The sequence below is a fragment of the Pelecanus crispus genome, chromosome 12 (assembly GCF_030463565.1).
Source record: "Pelecanus crispus isolate bPelCri1 chromosome 12, bPelCri1.pri, whole genome shotgun sequence".
Lineage (NCBI taxonomy): Eukaryota > Metazoa > Chordata > Aves > Pelecaniformes > Pelecanidae > Pelecanus > Pelecanus crispus.
In genome coordinates this window covers 8,195,016-8,215,561 of record NC_134654.1, presented here as the reverse complement: position 1 = coordinate 8,215,561, position 20,546 = coordinate 8,195,016, and the positions used below count along the sequence as shown (strand labels likewise).

The 20,546-nt window shown below is 53.4% G+C and overlaps 1 protein-coding gene across 3 annotated transcripts in view; it reads right to left on the bottom strand.

The window, feature by feature from the left end:
* Positions 1–9,878, bottom strand: part of DTX2 (deltex E3 ubiquitin ligase 2) — a 34,633-nt gene extending 24,755 nt beyond the window's left edge. For 2 of the 3 annotated variants that reach the window (XM_075719731.1, XM_075719732.1), the window contains exons 1-2: positions 9,529–9,878; positions 4,154–4,739 (exon numbers count right to left, since the gene is read on the bottom strand). In XM_075719731.1, the coding sequence (XP_075575846.1) occupies positions 4,154–4,739; positions 9,529–9,835 (893 nt within the window). In that variant the 5' untranslated portion in view covers positions 9,836–9,878. Of the gene's footprint in view, positions 1–4,153; positions 4,740–6,264; positions 6,389–9,528 lie in introns of all 3 variants that reach the window. The other variant, XM_075719733.1, reaches the window with a different exon arrangement.
* Positions 9,879–20,546: the final 10,668 nt, after the last annotated feature.

Here is a 20,546-nt window from a genome sequence, read left to right as displayed (position 1 = left end):
ATCCGTTTGGGTGAGCCCCCAGCTGCTGCCTTCATCTGGGTTCAGCGCACAGCCACGGGATGAATCCGGAATCCATGCATGCTCCTGCAGCAGTATATGGAAAATGGAGGCTTCCACAGATAAGACTAGTGGAAAACACCAGTGTTAATGAACAGAAAGGGAGCTGTAGAGATAAAACCAGCTCCTAAAGTCCTGCCTGCAAAACCACCTCCCAGACAAGCCCTGTAGCCAGGCAAGTGGCCAGCACCATCCCCACACCTGGGCCAGACTTGGGTCCTGCCAAGGGTTCACATCACACTTGCCATGGCAAGCACGGGCAGCAACACCTGTGCTCAGGGCACACTCACACCCCAGTGGGAACAGACAGCCAGCAGCCAGGAGAGCAGGGACTGTCCTGGTTTTGACTAGGATAGAGTTAATTTTCTTCCTACTAGCTGGCATAGTGCTGTGTTTTGGATTTAGTATGAGAATAATGCTGATAACACACTGATGTTTTAGTTGTTGCTAGGTACTGCTTATGTTAGTCAAGGACTTTTCAGCTTCCCATGCTCTGCCAGGTGCACAAGAAACTGGGAGGGGGCACAGCCAGAATAGTTGATCCAAACTGACCAAAGGGCTATTCCATACCATATGACGTCATGCTCAGTATATAAACTGGGGGGGGGGGGGGCGGGGGGGGGAGGGTGTTGCCCAGGGGGCAGCGATCACTGCTCGGGGACAGGCTGGGCATCAGTCAGCAGGTGGTGAGCAGTGGCATCACTTTTTTTTTCCCCTGGGTTTTGTTTCTCTCTCTCTCTCATTGTTCTCCTTTCATTAAAAAAAAAAAATAATAAAAATTGTAATTTCAATTATTAAACTGTTCTTACTGCAACCCACGAGTTTTCCTACTTTTGCCCTTCTGATTCTCTCCCCCATCTCACGGGAGGCGGGAGGGGTGAGTGAGCGGCTGTGTGGGGCTTGGTTGCCAACAGGGGCTAAACTATGACAGGGACCAAGGCTCACAGCTGGGGCTGCAGGGTTTGCACAGAGGGTGCCTGTCACACAAGTCTGCCAGCACTCACACGCTCCCTTCCAAGCATTCGAAGAGCTGCTGTCTTCCACGCGTGGCATGTTCTGCTGTCCCCAGCGAAGATTTAACCGTACGATCCCTTCGCATCCCCCAGAAAGGTTGGCTCGGCCAGGGATTATTGCCAGGATACCAGCCACCTCACCCCTTGCATGCCACAAACAGCTGAGCTGCAAAACAGGTTGCGACAGCCAGACCTCAACCAGCCACAACATTGCTCATCCACAGCCAATGCCTCCACTGGTATTGCAGCAGCCCCAGCGCTCCGGGAGGGCTCTGCCCTCTGCTGCTGTCCCCAGGCTGGCCATTGTGGAGGGGACTAGGTGCTCCTGCCACAAAAGCCACCTTCAGCAGTGCTCGAGAAGGGGCTGAGCTGGACCAGCTGAGCAGGGAGGGTGGGGGCATACACCAGCCCCAGAGGGCTGTTGCATTAACCCAGCACCAGCTCTGCCAGCACTTGCCTGTCAGAGGGTTTAACCAGCCACTGAGAGCTGCCCGCTGCCCCGGCAGCTCCCGGGACCCAGCCCAGCAGGCTGCCACAACAGTGTCCTTCCCAGCTGCCCTGGCTGGGTATCCAGAGATCTCCTCCTGGCTGTTGCTCTCCTCCTAACCAGCATCTTTTTGGCTGTGGGCTCAGTTCACGGTAAGGATCCCGTGCCACCCCTCTCTAACATCTGTCTCCCATCCTCCCTCCTTTCAGGACAGCCATCCCCCCATCAGTAGCACACAACATACCCAGACCCTGATCGGCTCCAGATAGGCTTGCGGGGCAACTGCTGCAGCATTTGGCTCTTCGTTTTTATCAGCAATTCCCACCCTGAGAGTCACTTTGCAAATCACGCTGAGGCTCTGGGGAAGGACGTGGGGCAGCCCAGCAGCCCCACGCACCGACCGGCAGCTCCTGCGAGACGGGGAAATTTGGCAGCTTCTTCAGAAGACTGCAAAAGCCTTACTCAGGGCTCTTGCAGGCAGTACCAAGCTCTGGTTCTCAGCCTTATTCAAAGGTGACTGGAACAGAGAAGTATTGCAGACACTTAAGACGCCACTAAAAATCACCAGGTGCAAAGAAAGCACCAGAAAAAGACCGTGAGAAAGAACAGGGTGCAGGAAGTCATTTCACTCAGATGACCTCAAAGAGGGAAAGTCCTGATATGACACTAAGGAAAATATCTAAAGATTCACCATCTTGCTTAAAATACAAACGAGATTAAAAATAAACCTCAAACCCCTGAGCCTCATGTAATTGGCAGAATGCGCTTCCAACACCCTTCTAGATCTCTTATCTCTGTATTTACTCGGCATAGCTTGGACAGGTAAATCAGCCCTGGCAAGTTCCCCTTTAGTTTCTCAGGTGCTCACACAGCGGTTCAGCACCTGGATTATTTATGGTGAAATGCATATACTGCTCCATATGCTTCCAGCAGTTTACAAATGGAGGGAGCAGTCAGACAACCCTTGCTTGGTCCTCAGTTTAGTGCTGGGAGATACTCAGTGCAAGTATTATCACCAGACAGGCCACAAAGGCTTGCCCACAAGAAAGAGTTAAGACCCTGGAACCGATTAGTGGTGATTTGGCTTGATTTGGGTGTCCAGGCTTCACACAGGCCATCCTACAAGAATGCAGAGGGAAGTGCCCTGCTTTGCAAGGGTGACACTGATCTCCCCCAGCCCCAAAATCCCCGCTGGAACCCAGTGCCCCAGCCCCGCTCCAGCCCACAGGGGATAACTGACCACCACTTGGCCCAGTGGCCCATGCTGTGGAGAGTAGCCAACCTGTCAGCCCACGAGACTGCTTTTCATTTAGGTGGCAAGAGCCGAAAGGCCTGAAGAGAAGTGAAGACCTTCCTCCCACACTAGCAAGGTGCAAACACAGCCCTCCTTCGGCTCCAGCCGCTGACGGGAACTGAAATCCTGTGCTGCGAGATGCACAGCAGTTTCAGCTCTGTCAGAGAAGAGGCATGGTGAAAATGGATCAGCAGCCAGCGTGGGTGACCCATCCATACAAGCTGGAGGTGTCTGAGGGGTGACAGCTCAAAGAACCAAGGAAAGCTAGACCTCAGGTAGCACCACCACAACTGTCAGTCCTTCCTTCAAGGTAACTACCTCCCTCCAGAGAGCCAGAGCCCACCCTGAGCACCCAGCCAGGAGAGGGTCACTGAAGAAAGATGAAGGGAAAGGACATGGCAAACAACCCTCACAAGGTGAGGCTTAGCTGGATTTTAAATCACTTACAGTCCTGCTTGTGCTTCCAGTCCTCCAACATTGCAACAGTGAAGCCCCACAACACCTCAACACGTGCAAAATGAACCTCTTCAGTGATTACCCAGTGGCATCCCTGCTCTGCGCCAGCATTTAGCCTGACAAATAGCCTGGACACCACTCAAATTGCTAGTGTCACCCCATTGATTTCAAATAGGGAGGGATCAATATGGCTTAAGGTATCAAAAGAAGGGGAAAGTAAATTACTGATTTGATTTTCTAAACATCTTCACAATGGATTTAAAGAATCCTTGATCAAATCTATGTCTTCGGGTTGGGGTTTTTTTTCTGCTTGTTCGCCTTAAATATGTCCAACATGGACTTCCTGATTTTGCCAGAGAACTCACGAGGTCTCAGCCACACACAGCAAATCCTGTCGTCCCTCCTTGAAGGGGAAGAGCTTTGAACACAGAGCAGTTTTTCCACTCTACATTTACTGCATATTTTGAATTTAATAAGGGTGTTCACAAGTCCCCTTTTCATTCACTCAGTTCCCCTCAAAGTTGTTTTTAAGTGTAACCAGAAATGCCACGAATCACCTTTAATTTCCTCAGACTTGCAGTATCTCAACCTGACTGTTTTCTCCAGTGGTTCAGGGAGACTAGTAGACAGGGACTAGATTTCAAGTGAGAAAAAAGAAGGGAAAAGCAGAGGAGAAGCCTTGTCATCCACTGTACTAGACACAAAAGCACAAACACCTCTCTCGGTCTAGGGAGAAGACCCTTGTAAAGGCCTCTGGGACAGAGAGGCTCCTAGATAACACAGACCGGAGCACAGCAGGTCTCTCAGACACACGCACACTATTTAAAGGTGAGTTAGGGTCTGTACCTGACTCCGTTAGATGCAGACAGTCCTGTGCTGGGGCCCCCAGCTTGAGGCAAAGCCCAGGTGCTCTGTGCATTGAGTTTTGGTGTTGACCTTGCTCCAGACAAAGTCGGTTTGTTATAGGGCACGAAGCCAACGCTGGAAGAACTTACTGACGCTGTCCTACTGGAAACCTGATGAGTAGTGGAAGAGTTGGGAAAGTTTATCATGGAGTGCCGGTAGCGCGTGGTGATGGGACCAGTCCCACCATTTAGCCAGCACTGCTGGCAGGAACAAGCCACCCCCGCGTGAAGGGGTGCTGAGGAGGCTGTCACTGGGTACGGGGCGTCCAAGCGTCTCTGAACGCCACGGCGGAACCTCGTGGTCTTGTTGGTCTGGACTTGAGCCACAAAGTCAACTTCATAGTTATAGCCCAAGGGTCCGAGATCTACTCGCTGGTGGTTCGTGGCACGGGCTTGCTCCAGGAACACACAGACGTTCATCTCGTAGGGGGACCACCCACCTTCATCGTTCTGCCACTCCCAGATGATGCCCTGCCCGGCAGCAGAGTCCCCGGGGAAGAGGTGCCTGCGGACAGCCCGCATCGTCCCTGTGTGGGGAGGGGGCAGGAAAAAAAAAAATCATTTTGTGAGCAGAGAAGTAAAGGGGACCTGGACTCAGGGACTTGTTTCTGCACAGATCTATGGTGTCTGCATCAGAGTGGCCTTCCTCACCTCTCCCTTGGCAGGGGCACTAACAGAGTTTCTCTTCCCGACAGGGCTGGGTTTGCTCATGAAGCTTAGAGAAACGCAACACCCCCAAGATCCCTGTCCCTCTGCCAAATCTGATTGTGGGCTGGCAATAGGTTCAAAAGCTGCTGAGGAAGGGTGGGAAAGGAGGGAAGGAGAGAGGATGCAGAGACAGACACACCCAAGGACAAAGGCACAGCTATCACATATGCCTTCCTGACATTAAAAATAAGTTTAAAAAAAAAAAAAGTCAGGCTGAGGCACAGATCTGGTTAAAAAAACCCAACTCCCACAGCCTTGACAACAGAGTAGCTATAGAGACACAACACCATCGGGGAGTGCTTTGCAGAAGCACTTAAGGGGCTAAACTCCCACTTTGCAACACAAGGGTCTGAGCAATTTTGTTCTTGGGGGAGTGGGTAAAGTCTCATAAGGGCCAGGTCAAGGACTTTGGAGAGGATGGACAGGGCCAGCTTCTCCAGGCTCCTGAATGCTGGGAGATATAGCAAAACTACACAGCAGAAGACAACAAAGTAATTTGGAAACTGGAGAGAGCAGCTGTTCAGACAAAGGAAGAGAAATGAAAGCAGACACGCTGCTCTTGCAAGGCCACTCGACAGCAACAGTAGGAGTTCAGAACCCCCTAAAAGCTTGGCTTTCTGGGGTGACTTCACTCCTGGTTACTTTATTCCTATATACAAAAGAAAAAGCCTAATGAGAGGGAGGTAAGCCACCCAAGAGGACAGAAGCTCCGCAACCTCTGCAAAAACAGTTCCTGCAGCAGGGTTAAAACTGCTGCTGCTGGGAAAATTCTCAACAGCACTCCACACTGAGAAAGCGGAATGGGAAACGCAGCGGGGCAAACAAGTCTGGGGATGCCAGCAGGTGGGGGTGAATACGAATGCAGCAAGTTGTTATGACACAGGACGAGTTCAGAGAACAGCACTAAGAGGCAAAAAACAATATAAAGCCTCCTAAGCTGTCATGAGAGTTATGACACTATGCTCCAGGACCTCAGGTGAAAACAGGCACGTTAACAAGTATCCACACCTAAAGCCTGCAGAGAACTGCTCCAGGATATTGCTGGTGCTTCCTTGGGGGACAGACAATCCAAGCAAGCTTTGCACCCCACAAGCACACCCCAAGGAAGGAGGAGGACAGCCCACATGGGACTCCACACTGCCAAAACCCAACTGCTACCTGTGTTCAGGCTCTGGCTGACTGAATGCTGGCTTGAGTATCTCTACCTCACACTGCTGTCTCTTTCTACCCCATAGTAGGTAGAATGCAGATATTGCCGAAACTACTAGGATTTGACTCAAACCATAAGGGCGTTAACTGCCTCCTCACTGCTAAAAATTCTGCACGACAGCATGAAAGTCGCACCTCTGCTCCTGTCACACTCCTGGGCTTCTTTGTAAATGGTGCTGGTGGTTTCTGCACAGCGCTTTGGTGGTCAGACCATAACGAGACCCAGGGTGCAGGTATGTCCCACGTGTCATTGCAGAAACTAAATCAGGAAAGACAGATCTGAGCTCCAGAGCCACTCTCTCAAAGGCAAAACGTGCCATACCAAGGAGCGGCAGGACTCGTGTTTCTGCTGGAAAGCTGAAGGCACTGGGGACTGGAAGGGCTTTCCTCAGCCCATGCAGGGGTTGAGCAGCCAGGAAAGGTCCAGCACTTACTCGCAACCTTTGCTTTGGCGGCCAGAGCAGCACCAAGCATCCTGCTTATTGCAGAGCAGGACTCTCCAGTGACACCATCCAACAGACAGCTTCTCATCAGCATACCTAAAAAGCTACTAGCAGCCAGTGAAACACAGCAACCTCCCCCGTAAAAACTGGGATTGAACCCCAATAGCTCAGCCACAAAGCCCAGGGATTCCGGTGGGACAAGACCTTCCTCTGGCAGAAGTCAGGGCAGAAGGTGTCAGCAGAACCAAGCTGACCTTCCCCAGCCAGGAATCAGCTTCTTAACGTGGGAAAGCAGATGAAACAGCCAAGAGCAAACTCTGGCAATGACTGCTCCTATCCAGCAAAGAAGTCCTGCCAAATTTTAGAAACACAGAACCTATGGCCTCAACAGGTGGGCAACATCAGGGATAACCCCCTGAACAGAAGGAGTACTGGGGATGAGACTGGGCTGGAATTGAGATGGTGAGAAATGAACTACATTTAGAGATGAGTGCAGGGAACCTGCTCCCAAGAGAAAGGGGACTACCATGGGTAAAGCAAGGTGTCAGAAAGCCCGGTGGGACACATCATGGAGATTAGCAAGGCTGCCACTGCTCCATTGGCAGGTCAGAAGCTAAAAGCAGCACAGAGAGGACTTGAGGAGTTTGTAAGCAACCTGTATTTTTAACATCCCAAAACAGCAGCAGGGAGAAGAGCTTTTAGGAATCAATAACAAGACCAAAGCCATGCACTTGGAAAACATCCCCCTTCCCCCAGGCTGGCAGGGAAACTGGCATTCCTCTCCAGGGTGGGCAAACAGCTGTGTTGAGAAGACAACTCCTGCTGCTCCCTTGCATTCACTCCCAGCTAATCTGCCTCGACCAGCAGCTGAAGCCCGTGGCTAATCCTGCCTGCAAGATCCCCCTGCACAGCTGTCATTCCCCGTTGGTGGGGATGCTGGTCCCGTTAACATTGGCTTCCTGTTATTCTCCCTGGCTTCCTCTGAAGAGCCTATTTGTCTGTCTAATAGCTAATGAGCAGAATACAACAGCCTATTTTTTGCTCTGTTTAAAGATTTTTCATGGGGATGTTTCCTGCAGAGAGTCTTTTCTCCAGCACATGACAAAGGTCAGCTGGCTGCTTGCTCAGAAAGGTTCACGTTTAACACAGAGCCCTGCAGAGAGAAAAAGCTTTGCTTAGAACTGGGCCACTGAAAGGGAATACAAGAGCATTTCCAACAGTCACGTTGCAGAGCACACAGGTAATTGTGGAGGGAGGCTCACAGACCTGGCCACTCTGATCAGCACCCCTCCAAATCAGTGGGAAACGCTGCAGGAGACCTCTGAAGTGGAATCAGCCTTTTTGTTATTAACGACTCAACCACAGATCTAGTCCGAAAGATGAGATCACATCAGCCAACATAATTTCCAAAATTGTATTGTGCTATCCCCCAGAGTTGACCAGCTCCAAACCATCCTGTGATGGACAATATTCACGAGGTGTTTTGAGATCTTTCATCAGGGTCTAAAGAGATACAAGACCTTTGCGGAGAGACAGCTCCACTTGTGGAGAAGGATGTCCCATTCACGCTAGGACACATCTTTCAGTCTCCCACAGGCACTCTGCTCACCAAGTTACAATGGCCCAAACTGGGCAACTTACTGAGAAGGGATGGCGCAGGACTACTGCCCATGTGTTGGAGCACTGGCTGAAAGGACAAGAGGCTGGAAGGTTCCTTCACAAGTTTGGCATGAAGGAAACAAGACAGAAACAGCCACTGGTGCTAGCTCTGGTGGTCCATGCTGTATTGCTTGAAAGCCACAGCCTCAGCAGGGCTTCCAGGTGCTCAAACAGGCCATGCTGAGCCAGTTCTGCCAAGGCACCCAGCTAAGAAAGCTCCTCACCCAGCACACCCCTAGGAAAAACTAACCCTACGGTCACCAAGTCAGAATAAAACCACAGATGGCAGCTGTGATGACCACTCACATTTGCTCCAACCACTTCCTTTCCTGTAGGAATTGCCCAATCGTGCAGTTGATTCAAGATAGTGCTCACTTACTGCTTCAATTGGCAAGAAACCAGAGCACTGCCCATCTCTAAAGCTGGGGTGATGCTTGACTGTGTCCTGGGGTGATGGGAAAAATGTTGACAAAGGGGAAACCGATGCACGGAGAATTTTCCAAAGCAGCCATTCATTCGTGGTGTGTAATCTGGGATCTCCCTGGATTTTCCAGAGATGAAGAGCATGCATTCCACCCCTGCCCTCTTTCTAAGCTACAGCTGCTCAGCACATCTGGAGCAAAAGAAGGTAGGAGTCACCTCAGCAAATTCTGAGCTGCTAGCCTCAGTGACCCCAAGACAGACAAGATGCGAATAAAAATCAGGTCTCAATCCTGCTATTAAGACCAGCCTGCCCTTCCTCCCTGGGAGGAAACAAGTCAGCCTCGTATAGCACAAGTGCGGGGAATATTCTGCTGCAGCATTACAGCGTTCTGCGGGGGCTGCAGGCTTTCGCAAAGCAGCTTGCGCAGGGCGGCATGCCAAGGTAAAGCAGCTGGCACTCCAGTCGCAGAGGGAATAAGGGATTCAAGCAGGAGGGTTTGAATCGTAAAAAGGCCTTTTTATGCGAGTGGTCTTGAATGGATGTGGATGGGGGCAGGAAGAAAGTCTGTGGCTCTAAGGGCCCTGGCTCACTGAGCTCCAGAGGTCCCGTGATAAGGCTCCTCAAGAAATCACCACCGTCTGCCTGCGCCCAGCCCTGCAGATTCATGCCAGCCAATGCAGATTTGCTCATGTGCTAATATGTTGGGCAGCCGACAGCATCAGGAGAGAAGCAGACACACCACCCATCAAAGGACTGCCCAGCAATGACAGCAGAGCTTTGTAGGGCTCTCCTGTGCAGAGCAAGGTCCCGCTTATCTCCAAGCACGCAAGCAGCCTCATTAAAACCCCAGCACGGGCAGGGAAGCTTCCTTACCTGTATCCTGCCGGAACTGCGTCAAGCTTGGGATGTCGATGACGTAGGGGGCCAAGACAGGATCCACATGTCCCAAAGGGATGCTGCTGACAAGCCCTGACCCCGAACGCCGGCCCTTCTGCTGAGAGGCCTGAAAAACCTGTTCAATGTAGCTGCAGACATTCCCTCGGTATGGCCTCCACCTGCCAAATTCATCCTGCCATTCCCACACTGCCACTGCCGAGGAGTTGCTGCTGTGCCCCGGGGCAGAACCGGGGAGTCCGGATGGCCCGGCTGAGCTGCTTCCTGCTCCCTGAGCTGCTGCCATGTTCCTCCCTGAGGTCTGGGCACGCCGCGATTGGAAGTGGCAGCTGCGCTGGCTGGCCTTACACCATTTTCTTCTGGGGGACCTGCAGCAAGGAACAAAGAGAGCACATGGAGCTGAGAATGATGCCCCAAATCCACCCCACCCTGCATCCATACCATACAAGCCATTTAAGAGAGGGAAACAAGCTCAGCCTTTCACAGAAGATGATCACTATGCATTTAGGAGACTACAGAGAAGTGGATCGGCCTCAAAACCCTCTGGTCAAGGGCAAATGAGGTACTACCACCCACTCCCTGCCAATGCTAGCAACTTTTCTTCCTAATTTAGAGCAAAAACTCTTTGGAGAGATTCAGCTTCTTATGGTTTGTGGCCCCAGACACCAACAGTCACTGCAGACCTGTACAAAACCAGCCCAGAGCTGCTGCTGACCTACGCCAGGCAGATCTGTAAGCCCTGACCCAAGTTCAGATGCTCACTAGCCAGGAGTGTGCCAAGGCAAGTGGCTGCTCCGCATCTCTCTCCACCTGTGCTCAGCACCAGTCCTGGCAGCATTACGCTCTGACCACCCTGACATGAGCTGCCAGCTTGCGAGCAGGAGCTCTCCAAGCACTTGTGCATATGAATGACTTGGTTACACAAGCAATTCCCAAACTCTTCTCATTGATCTGAGCCCCAGGGCTGCAACATCAGCTCCATTCAGGCTTCTGATCACTCAGTTTTGATCCAGCATCAGTCCCTTGACTCAGAAGCAATCCTTTACGCACAGTCTGCGATTCACAGTAATACATACATTGAGTGTGATCTGAGCCAAGGATGGATGGGAATGAGTACAGAAGCACCAGGAGGAATGCAGGGCGTAATAAACAGCCTGTGCCAAGGGCAGTGATTTAGCGCATCTTCAAGATCTCAGCACACCTAGCTGCAGCTTCTCAGGTTGGAAAACAAGGAACATCTTGAAACAAGGGACAATCTGCATCAACAAAGACTCAAGGCAGAGACTCAAGCCATTAAGAGATGATTTGGGGAAAAACAGAGAATGGGGTAGGAGCCTCAGGACATCCAGATAAAGACACAAAGGGCAGTGAGTAAATCTTAAGGACTCACAGAGAAGGGACAGGAAGCAGAGACAAAAGATCACCATCACTCTTAGCCCCCAAGGGATGTAAAAAAGCAGACCCAAAGCCATCACATGGTTGCCAAGCTGTCCAAGAGACACCAGAGGTCTGATATTTGGCATTCCTTGTCTGCTGTGTCATTGCAAGGAATCCTGTCCAGACCATCTGGACACACGTGTCTTGATGGCCGAATGCCAGACAGACCACTTGGAGATCCCCATGCTGGTGCTTGTGAGCAGGTGGGTATGACTGTGAATGAGCGAAATTCATTTTGTTTTAAAATAAAGTCGCCTTCTCCCTCCTAAGGTCTCACGTCACTGATTGCTCGCTTAACTCCCAGCAGTCAGCAGGGAGCTATGAGCTTCCTTCCCATCAAATGGAAAAGTTCAGGTCTCCCAAGAGGCAGAGAAGCAGTGGGTGGCTTCCACTGGAGGATGCCATCTGCGCGGAGAATGACATCCCTACCGGATGGGGGAAGATCCCACGCTCCATGGAGCGTCCCATCCATCATGCTCGCGTGGCTTGCTAGCTTAAAAAAGAAATAGAAAAAGAGCGAGTGAAGAACAGACACGCCCACATGTCTGCATTTATAAGAGGAAAGCAACACTTTCTCCAGGAATTCATTGTAAATTAGTTTATGAGCTGCTCTGAGACTTTTACAGAACACCCCCAGCTTGACTGGTGTTGGTGACAAACCACTCTAGATCACCAACAGAAGACCCGAATCTCTGCAACTGATCTCTTTGATGTAATTCATTCTCCCCTAATGCACCAAGGATGGTTATTTTACTGCTCAAAACAGCAAATTAACACTTGAGGTATCAAACCCAACACCTGCCTCTGCCAGCTCTTTTTATGGCATGTTTCACACCGACATAGCTTCTCCTCAGGGACCGCCAGCATGTCCATGCTCGCCTTGGACCACCATGAGCCAAAGCAGGGCTGCAGGGTTTTCTATCCTACCCACCTGGCATCAGGTGCTCTGAACCCCAAATAGAGAACTAACACCATTTTTTTCCCAAAGTTGTTGTTGTTACCAAGTACTCATCTGCACATCCTACAGCCACAAGCAGAGCAGGAGAGCAGAGGGAGGCTGTTTGGAGGGAGTCGGCGATTCATTTTCCTTCCTTTTTGAAACACAGCAGCAGGAAATGGAAAAAAGAGAGTATCTCAGCAGAAGAGCTGCCTCCGTCATGCACCACCTCGCACTCGCTGGGACGCTGGCCGAGAACAGCCGGGTGACAAAAGCCTATTGCTCACCCCCTCGGATGGCAGTGTTGCTTTGAATCCTGGACCACACGCCCTGACCAGCTCCCACACGCAAGCAAAGGTACCCAGACTAGCTGCACATGAGCACTGTGTGCTCCGACACTTGCTTCCCCATCAGAATGGAAAAACATTGCCTGCGCTGAGACTGCTGGTCCAAAGGAGGAGCAAGGGGCGGATTTCAGCCTCCTGCCGGTTCTCGCTGCTGCACGCTGCTCGAGCCAGCAGCTGTTTGCACAGATTGGGAAGTGAGGAATGCGGGAGAGCTTCAGTAAGCCAAAATCACACAAGTCCCTGAGTTAAGGCAAACAAGAGAAATAAAAGGCCTGAAGTTGCAGTTCCTTTCCCCTCTCTGTGAATTCAGCAGCACACAAATATTAAAAGCCGAGAAATTCAACACCAGCACTGCTCGGGTGGTTTTCAGCCTACCCCCTTGGACTGCCACGTGTGTTATACCAAGGCAGAGAGGGTTTAGGGCAGGCAGCTAACAGAGCTGTATGGAGACGGCTGGCTGTGGCTCGGGATGTGTTACACATCCCACTTTACCAGCATTGCGTTTTGGATGCTAGCAGCAGCAGTTAAGCTGCAGCAGCTGCTTCACACTGGCTCTGCCCTGGGAAGATTGGCAGCCCAGAGAGCGCGCTACCTGCCTTTGCTAAAATCCCATGGACTATAACACTTCACCTTGAGCTTTAAAAATGCTTTGAAAAGCTAAAAGTCATACCAACCCCTAAAAGCTATGTTTATTCAGCAAACAGGCCTGGCTCCAGTTAGAAATCCTATGGGCCACCTTGCTCTAAATGAAAACAAAAGCACAACTACTTGAAGTGCAAACTTACATATTCTGGCCAACTGCCTTCCACTTTGGAGGTAATTTGTAACTTGGGCTCCGATCTTGAATTTGGATTTGTTTGGCTGGATCTTTATGTCCCAGCACAACCTCCGAAATGTTTGCCCACGTGGCTTTAATCAGGGACTTGGAAAGGAAAAGAATTGGGTGCATTTCAGTTGTGTTTCCCAACAGATTCATTCCCTGCTCCTCAAGCTCCAGCAAATGGTGGTGAGAAAGCTGGGGAGGGGAAGGTGGGAATTAAAACATTTGAAAGACATGTTTAATTCTCAAACCTGTTCTACTTCCAGTAAGCATGATTTTCTTTCACTTTAAATGCAAGATCTTAAAATTCATGGGTCTGAGATGATTTCTAAAAATGCCAAGTCCCTTTTAAAAGTTTCAGTTCAGTTTCTAAACTGAAATTGCCAATGCTGATAAAAGTTTAAATGATATGCTAGCTTGTACCTGGAAAAAAGGCCTCAGGAGCCCTTGAGCTGGGCTGCATTAAAAAAAAAAAAAAAGGTCACCAGATTAGTAAAACAGAGACTTTTCAGCAGGTTGCTCAGAAAAGAGGGTGCCCAGGAGGGATTTGTTAAGCGCCACTAACACCACACGAGAGATGGGACTGGAAGGGCTACAAAGAGTCCATGGGAAAAGATTACACACGGATTAGGAGAGCATGTAAAGCACAGGGAGGCAGGGGGGCCGTAATAAGCCCGTGACCCTGTGCAGGGTGCATGACTGGAGCAGCACAACAGCTGCCCTGTGCCACCCTAACCCCAAACCACCCAGCCAGGGCCCCCACATCATCTGAGCTGCACTTCTAACTGCGAGATAACTCATATCTAAGCCCATCTTTCCATACACAAGCACCCAGCACCGACCAGCACACAGCTAACAGCAGCCAAGGGTAATAGCAGAGCAAAGAGGTAGAGGGGAGGTCGAATTAGTAACTCCAGCCACGCAGATCAATCTGCCCTCAACACAGTCCTGCCTTCTTCCAGCCTTTGCTGATCCTCACGGCACAAGGTGGCGGGGTTGACAGCCAAAAGAACAGAAGAAATAAAAACCCGACCGCTCCAAACCTAGACTCCTTCCATTCAAAACAAGCTTCAAGAGAGTTCCCTTCGGAAGGGAAAATAAAGACCGCAACTGAAGCGGAACAAAGCGTTTGCCTATCAGCTAGGCTGAGGGCTTATTTCAGGCACAAATGAATAGGAAAGCTGAGGCAGCGAGAAAAGGGCAGGTACGCCTGAACGCAGGATCACACCAAAGCCGGCACCCCACTCGCTCGCTCCAGGGTTCTTCCGGGCACTGAGGCAGATTATTTATTTGTGGGGAGACTGTTTACTTGTGGGGGTGCAAACCTGGCAAGATCCAGAGGGCTCCTCCAGCTTCTCGACAGCTTCAACTAGCACCAGGAGGGCTCTTCCCCTGCTTTTAGCCAGACGGCACCGCCGGGAAGGGCAAAGCCAAGTCCTGCCAAGGGGAGCGGGTGACGGGGGCCAGCCTGGCCGCCCCGCCGCGGACGCTCGCCGGGCCGACCCCGGAAGCTCCCGGCAGCACCGGCAGAGCCACCGCGGCCCAGGCAGCGCCTCCCGGCTTCCAGCCGGCACCCCCGCTCCAAACACCCGGTTACCCGGGGGTAAGACCCTCTCAGGGGCCCACCCTGAGCTCCGCAGGTGCGGGGGGGGGGGTGTCCGGGCGGCCCCGATCCCCCTCGGGGGCGAAGGAGGGGCCGGGGCCCGGTGCGAGGGGAACCGCGTCCTCGTCCCCCAGCCCGAGGGGGGAACGGCCCCCGGGGCCCGCAGGGGAAGGCCCGGCTCCCGACCAGCCGCCCCCCGCGCCTGCCCCGCCGCTCCGAGCGGGCTGAAGCGGCCCGGGCAGGGGCGAGCTGGGCCCGGGGCGGCCGCGCGTCGGTGCCGGTCGCTCGCGGCCGTGACCGCCCGGGCCCTCCGCGCCAGAGGGAAAGGGCTGCCGGCGCTGCCCGCCCCCGCGCTGCCCAGCCCGGCCCGGCCCGGCCCCGGCCCCGCCGCGCCCCTCACCCCGAGTCCCGGCGGCGGCGGCGGTTGCTGCGGGGCTGCCGCTTCCCGGCCCGCGGCGGCGGGAGGCAACGCGCATGCGCGCGCGCGGCCGCCTGGGGGATGTAGTGCGGGGGGGCGGGGCCCCGCGCGTGCGTGAGCCCGCGTGCGCTCCTGCCCGCGCGTGACGCGGTGTTTGCGTGCTGCGCGGCGGTACGGGGCGCGAGCGGGCGCGGGGCGGTCTGGCGGGGCGCGAGCGGGCGCGTTTCTGAGCCCGCAAGGGCGTGCGAGGGGCTGCGTGCCTCTCCGCCAGAGCCGGAGCGAGTGTGGGACGGTGCGCGGGGGCGGGACCCCCCCCGTGAGCACCACCCCCCCGTGAGCACCCCCGTGAGCACCCCCCCCCCCGTGAGCAGCCCCCCGTGAGCACCACCCCCCCGTGAGCACCCCCGTGAGCACCACCCCCCCGTGAGCACCACCCCCCCGTGAGCAGCCCCCCGTGAGCAGCACCCCCCCGTGAGCACCATCCCCCTGAGCACCCCCCCGTGAGCACCACCCCCCCGTGAGCAGCCCCCCGTGAGCAGCCCCCCGTGAGCACCACCCCCCCCGTGAGCACCCCCGTGAGCACCACCCCTCCGTGAGCAGCCCCCCGTGAGCACCACCCCCCCGTGAGCACCCCCGTGAGCACCAGCCCCCCGTGAGCAGCACCCCCCCGTGAGCACCACCCCCCTGAGCACCCCCCCGTGAGCACCACCCCCCCCGTGAGCAGCCCCCCGTGAGTACCACCCCCCCCGTGAGCACCACCCCTCCGTGAGCACCCCTCCGTGAGCAGCCCCCCGTGAGCACCACCCCCCCGTGAGCACCACCCCCCCCGTGAGCACCCCTCCGTGAGCAGCACCCCCTGTGAGCACCACCCCCCTGAGCACCCCCCTGGGAGCACCACCCCCCCCGTGAGCAACCCCCCGTGAGCAACCCCCCATGAGCAGCACCCCCCGTGAGCACCCCCCGTGAGCACCCCCCCGTGAACAACCCCCCGTGAGCACCACGCCCCCGTGAGCACCCCCCCCGAGCACCCCCGTGAGCACCACCCCCCCGTGAGCACCCCCCCCGAGCACCCCCGTGAGCGCCACCCCTATGAGCACCCCCCCGTGAGCACCAACCCCCTGTGAGCACCCCGCTGTGAGCACCCCTATGAGCACCCCCTCATGAGCGCCTCCCCGTGAGCACCCCCCCCGAGCACCCCCGTGAGCACCACCCCCCCGTGAGCACCCCCGTGAGCGCCACCCCTATGAGCACCCCCCCGTGAGCAGCACCCCCCCCGTGAGCACCAACCCCCTGTGAGCACCCCGCTGTGAGCACCCCCGTGAGCACCCCCTCATGAGCGCCTCCCCGTGAGCACCCCCCCCGTGAGCACCCCGCTGTGAGCACCCCCGTGAGCACCCCCCTGTGAGCACCCCCCCCAGGAGCTGGGGTGCCCCCCCAAGCGTGCCCCACGCGCCTCCCCCTGCCCGGCGTGGGGCGGCCGGAGCCGCTTTGCTCGGTGCCATGGCGGGCACAGCATCACCCCTTGCCCAGCCAAGGGCGCAGACCCCCTGCCCCGCGGGCTCTGCAGTCCCGGTGCCGTGGGGCCCAGCGCCCTCGGAGGGACGCGTGGGTGCCCGTCGCTCCCGTGTCAACTCCTTAAATCCACGGCAGCCCCCCGGACGCGGGCTGCAGAAGAAGCCTGGCTGCGCAGGCGATGCCCGACGGCTGCCAGCCTGCCTGCGGGCGGCAGAGGCAGGGCTGGGAAAGCCACGAAAAAGAGAGAATCACCTGCTGGATTAAAGGACTTCTAAAATCTATTTTTACTGCAAAGGCGAGAAACACAGAGAGAAGGAGGTTTCTGGGTTTAAAAGGTCTGAAAACGGGGAGAAGCACAGGGAGGTTGTCATTTCTCTGCTGAAAACTCTGGGGCAACCTGAACCACGCGCTTTGCAGCAGTGATGCAGGGTTAGAAGGAAAGAGCAGGAGCTAACACAGCCTTGCCCTTCCTTTCTTTTGCAGCTATGAAGATCTTTTTATTTTGATGCCTTTTATTATTTTTTTTTATATACCTAATGAGAGAGGTGTTGGTACTGATGCTCAGCAATCGATACCCAGCCCCTGCTCTTCCCCGTGCCCTGAATGGCTCTGATCCCACTCTGCTCCCGCTTTGGGTTTCTTCTGTCTTGCACCGCTCCGCTGCTGGGACTTTTGTGCAGCGCAGGGCGGGGAGCAGCGTGCGGCCCCCTCCAGAGCGGGGTACGGCCGTGGGTTTCCCCACGGCAGGTGGCTCTGGGGTCTTCTCCCACCACCGGTTCTGCAATATCTTGGGTCCAGTATACAGAATTTGCTCCTTTTAGAGAAACGTTAGACACACGTATGCTCCTGGTATTGTAACCTCTATCCCCGTGGTTCAGCAGAGCCTGTGACGCGTACGTCTCATTAGAGGTGTGGCCTCTAATGAAGCTTAATGCATCTGGATGTCTTCTGTGGGAGCCGCTTTCTAGACACTGACTGGTGCCATCGAAGGTGGCGAGTGACTCCCGGGGGGGCTGTGACCACCTGGAGCCCGATCCAGCTGGGGATTGGTCAGCTGCTCAGCTACGGCCTTGAGGAGAGATATTTTTGGTTTCATTTACATTCATGTAAATGAGAAACACCCCCCTGGAGATTACTGCCACGTTCGTTGTTTGAGCACAGGATGAGGATTGTTAAATATAATGCATGTGTGCAGCCGATATCTCTAACAATAGAGCACTGCTTCCTTCCAGCTGCCTGCTTCGTCTTGATCAGACCCTTTGCAAGACGTATGTGTTTGTTTAGAGATTACACTAATTCTGGAACACCTTGCAGACAGGTGCATTACTTCTTAATACTGTGTTAGCGGTAGGTCAGACCCCATGTGGGTTTTTTCCCTTGATGGGTGCTTCAGCAGCAGAAGTCAAAACCACCACCGAGACATTGCAAAACCAGGAAGCATTCACCAGTCCTCATCAAATGACTTCAAACTTCCTCGGACTTTACACCCAGCGGCTCTGATTCACCCGTGCCGTGCTGTGATACGCATGCTCCAGAGGTGCTCCAAAAGGCTTATAAAAATGAAGTACATTATGCTTGGACTCAATAGTTATAGCAAAAATACCATATAGAACCACCTTACACCATAGGCATGGAGGGATATTATAAAACTCTGCTTCCTGGGTTAAATACATGGGACTCACCTTTACAGAGTTTATATAGGGTCAGTTTTCTGCTCACAGAAAATGTATAGCGCGGAGCACATAACCATTGCAGCGGTGGTAAAAATCCTCTGGAACTGTATCTCCTGCAGTTGAGCCTCGTATGCAAATGCCCATAGATTTCTCTGTTCCAGGATGGATGAGACTGTCACATACTTGAGTTCAAAATACTCACAAAGTACTAATAATTGCCAAATGTGATTGATAGCCTGCTTGTAATGTGTCTGTTTAAGCAATAAGTTTCACATTTACAACTCAGGTGCTTAGAATTCCTGTCTCCTGCAGCAGTAATAGGGAACAGAAGAGCCATGCAAAGATTTTTTTCCTTTCTACCTCAATAGACACAAGCCTGAAAAATAGATAAGTATGCTTTATAAAGCCATGCTGGGAGCTGATTCTGATCCGTGTGGTTGCACAGGTGGACAGGCATAAAATATCCCGCGATCCTAAATAGGAAAAGGTTTCAGGGAGAATCAAGGATGGTGAAGAATAGATTACATTGAACCTGGCAGAGCTACATGGCATGGCTGGAAGATGAAGAGATGCTGCAACTGAGGAGCAAGGAATCCTGGCTGATGAGGGAAGCTTGGTGAGGGCTTTGGACGATGCTACAGGGTCTGACGGGTGTTACAGATAAGGGCTGCAGGGTGTCTACAGGGTTGTGGAAGAGCAGAGGTGCACTGGGAGTAGTTACCAGGAGAAGGGAAGGGCTGTATGACGGGGATAAACCAGCCAGGTGGTGGCTGAGCTGTGGGAAGAATCTAGGAGCACACTGGATTTATTTTGTTCTTCTTATTATATTTTATTATTTGTTTTTGAGCAGGGATTAATGAGCTGATCTGGTAGGATATCTTGCATCAGGGTACATGGAAGGCTCTGCAAGGCACGGTAGATGGCTAAGATATCTCAGCAATACAAGCGCTTTGTTGGACCTCAGTCATCCTCTTCTCATACCTCTCCCTCACTTGTCCAAGCCGCAGCTGTATGCCATGATGGTCCAACACCCTGAAAGAGGTTAGCAGAGCCGAGGCACCACGTACAACATGAATCCTGGGCCTGACGACCAGCCGAGACCATGAGACCCCGCTGCACAAATTCCTTCACCTATTTTCTGTGAGGGTGGCTGCAAAGACGCTCAGTGCTCTCTGTGCTTGAAAGGTGAACCTCAGTGTCCAGCTCTCCCTACGGACCCTGCTTGCTATTTACAGGGATGCAGACCTCATAGTCCTCACTGCCTGCGGAAATATTTGATGTCATATTTGATATGATTTTTACCCTAACGATCCACAGAGTTTAACACAGACCCTTATGCTTTTTTTTTCAGCTGGAACGCTTATTTCCCGCGCTCACACACTGAAACAACCTTCTCTGCTTGCTCCCCAAATCAGTATTCAAGGCAGCGAGTCCTCCAACATGGGATCATCTTCTGTCTGAGCCATCCGCACACTGGGGTAACTAGCCCAATATTTGCCTTCTCCCTGTTTCTTTTCTTGCAGTAAGGCTGGAAGGCTGTCAAATTAATTTCCCCATGGCTGCTCCATCTCATGTGGTTTTGACTCAAGGTCCTACATTAATGTATATAAAACCTGATGCTTGAGGCTCTGTTAAATTGCCAGGGTTAGCCTCGTGCTCTAGGGAATAGCCCAGCCACTTAGAAAACCGTCTGTCCAGGCTATGCTGGGATTGCTGCGGCACTCTGAATTCACAGCCCACTTGATTTCAGATTAATTTCCCTGAGCAGACAAACCCGAAGTGACAGGAATTAGGAAGAAATTCCTCTGCAGGCAGAGGATAATAGATGAAATTTTGTTTCATTTTCCTCTGCAGCAGCTGCTGCCAGTCCCTGCCAGGGACCGATCAGACAAAGCAGAGGTGGGATCTGTTACAGCCATCCCACTCTTACCGGGTGACCTTGCACTCCGACACCTGGAATTTGGCTGCTGAAGGGGACATGTCCCTGGTCCCTGCTGGTGGTGGGAGATGTTCTACGAGCTCTGCTAACCTCCCTGTGCCCCACTGCCTGCCTTATCCAGGGAAATCATGGAATCATTAACGGTTTGGGTTGGAAGGGACCTTTGAAGACCATCAAGTCCTAATCCCCGGTCATGGGCAGGGACATTTTCCACCAGATCAGGTTGCTCCAAGCCCCATCCAACCTGACCTTGAACACTTCCAATGATGGGGCATCCACGGCTTCTCTGGGCAACCCGTTCCCGTGTC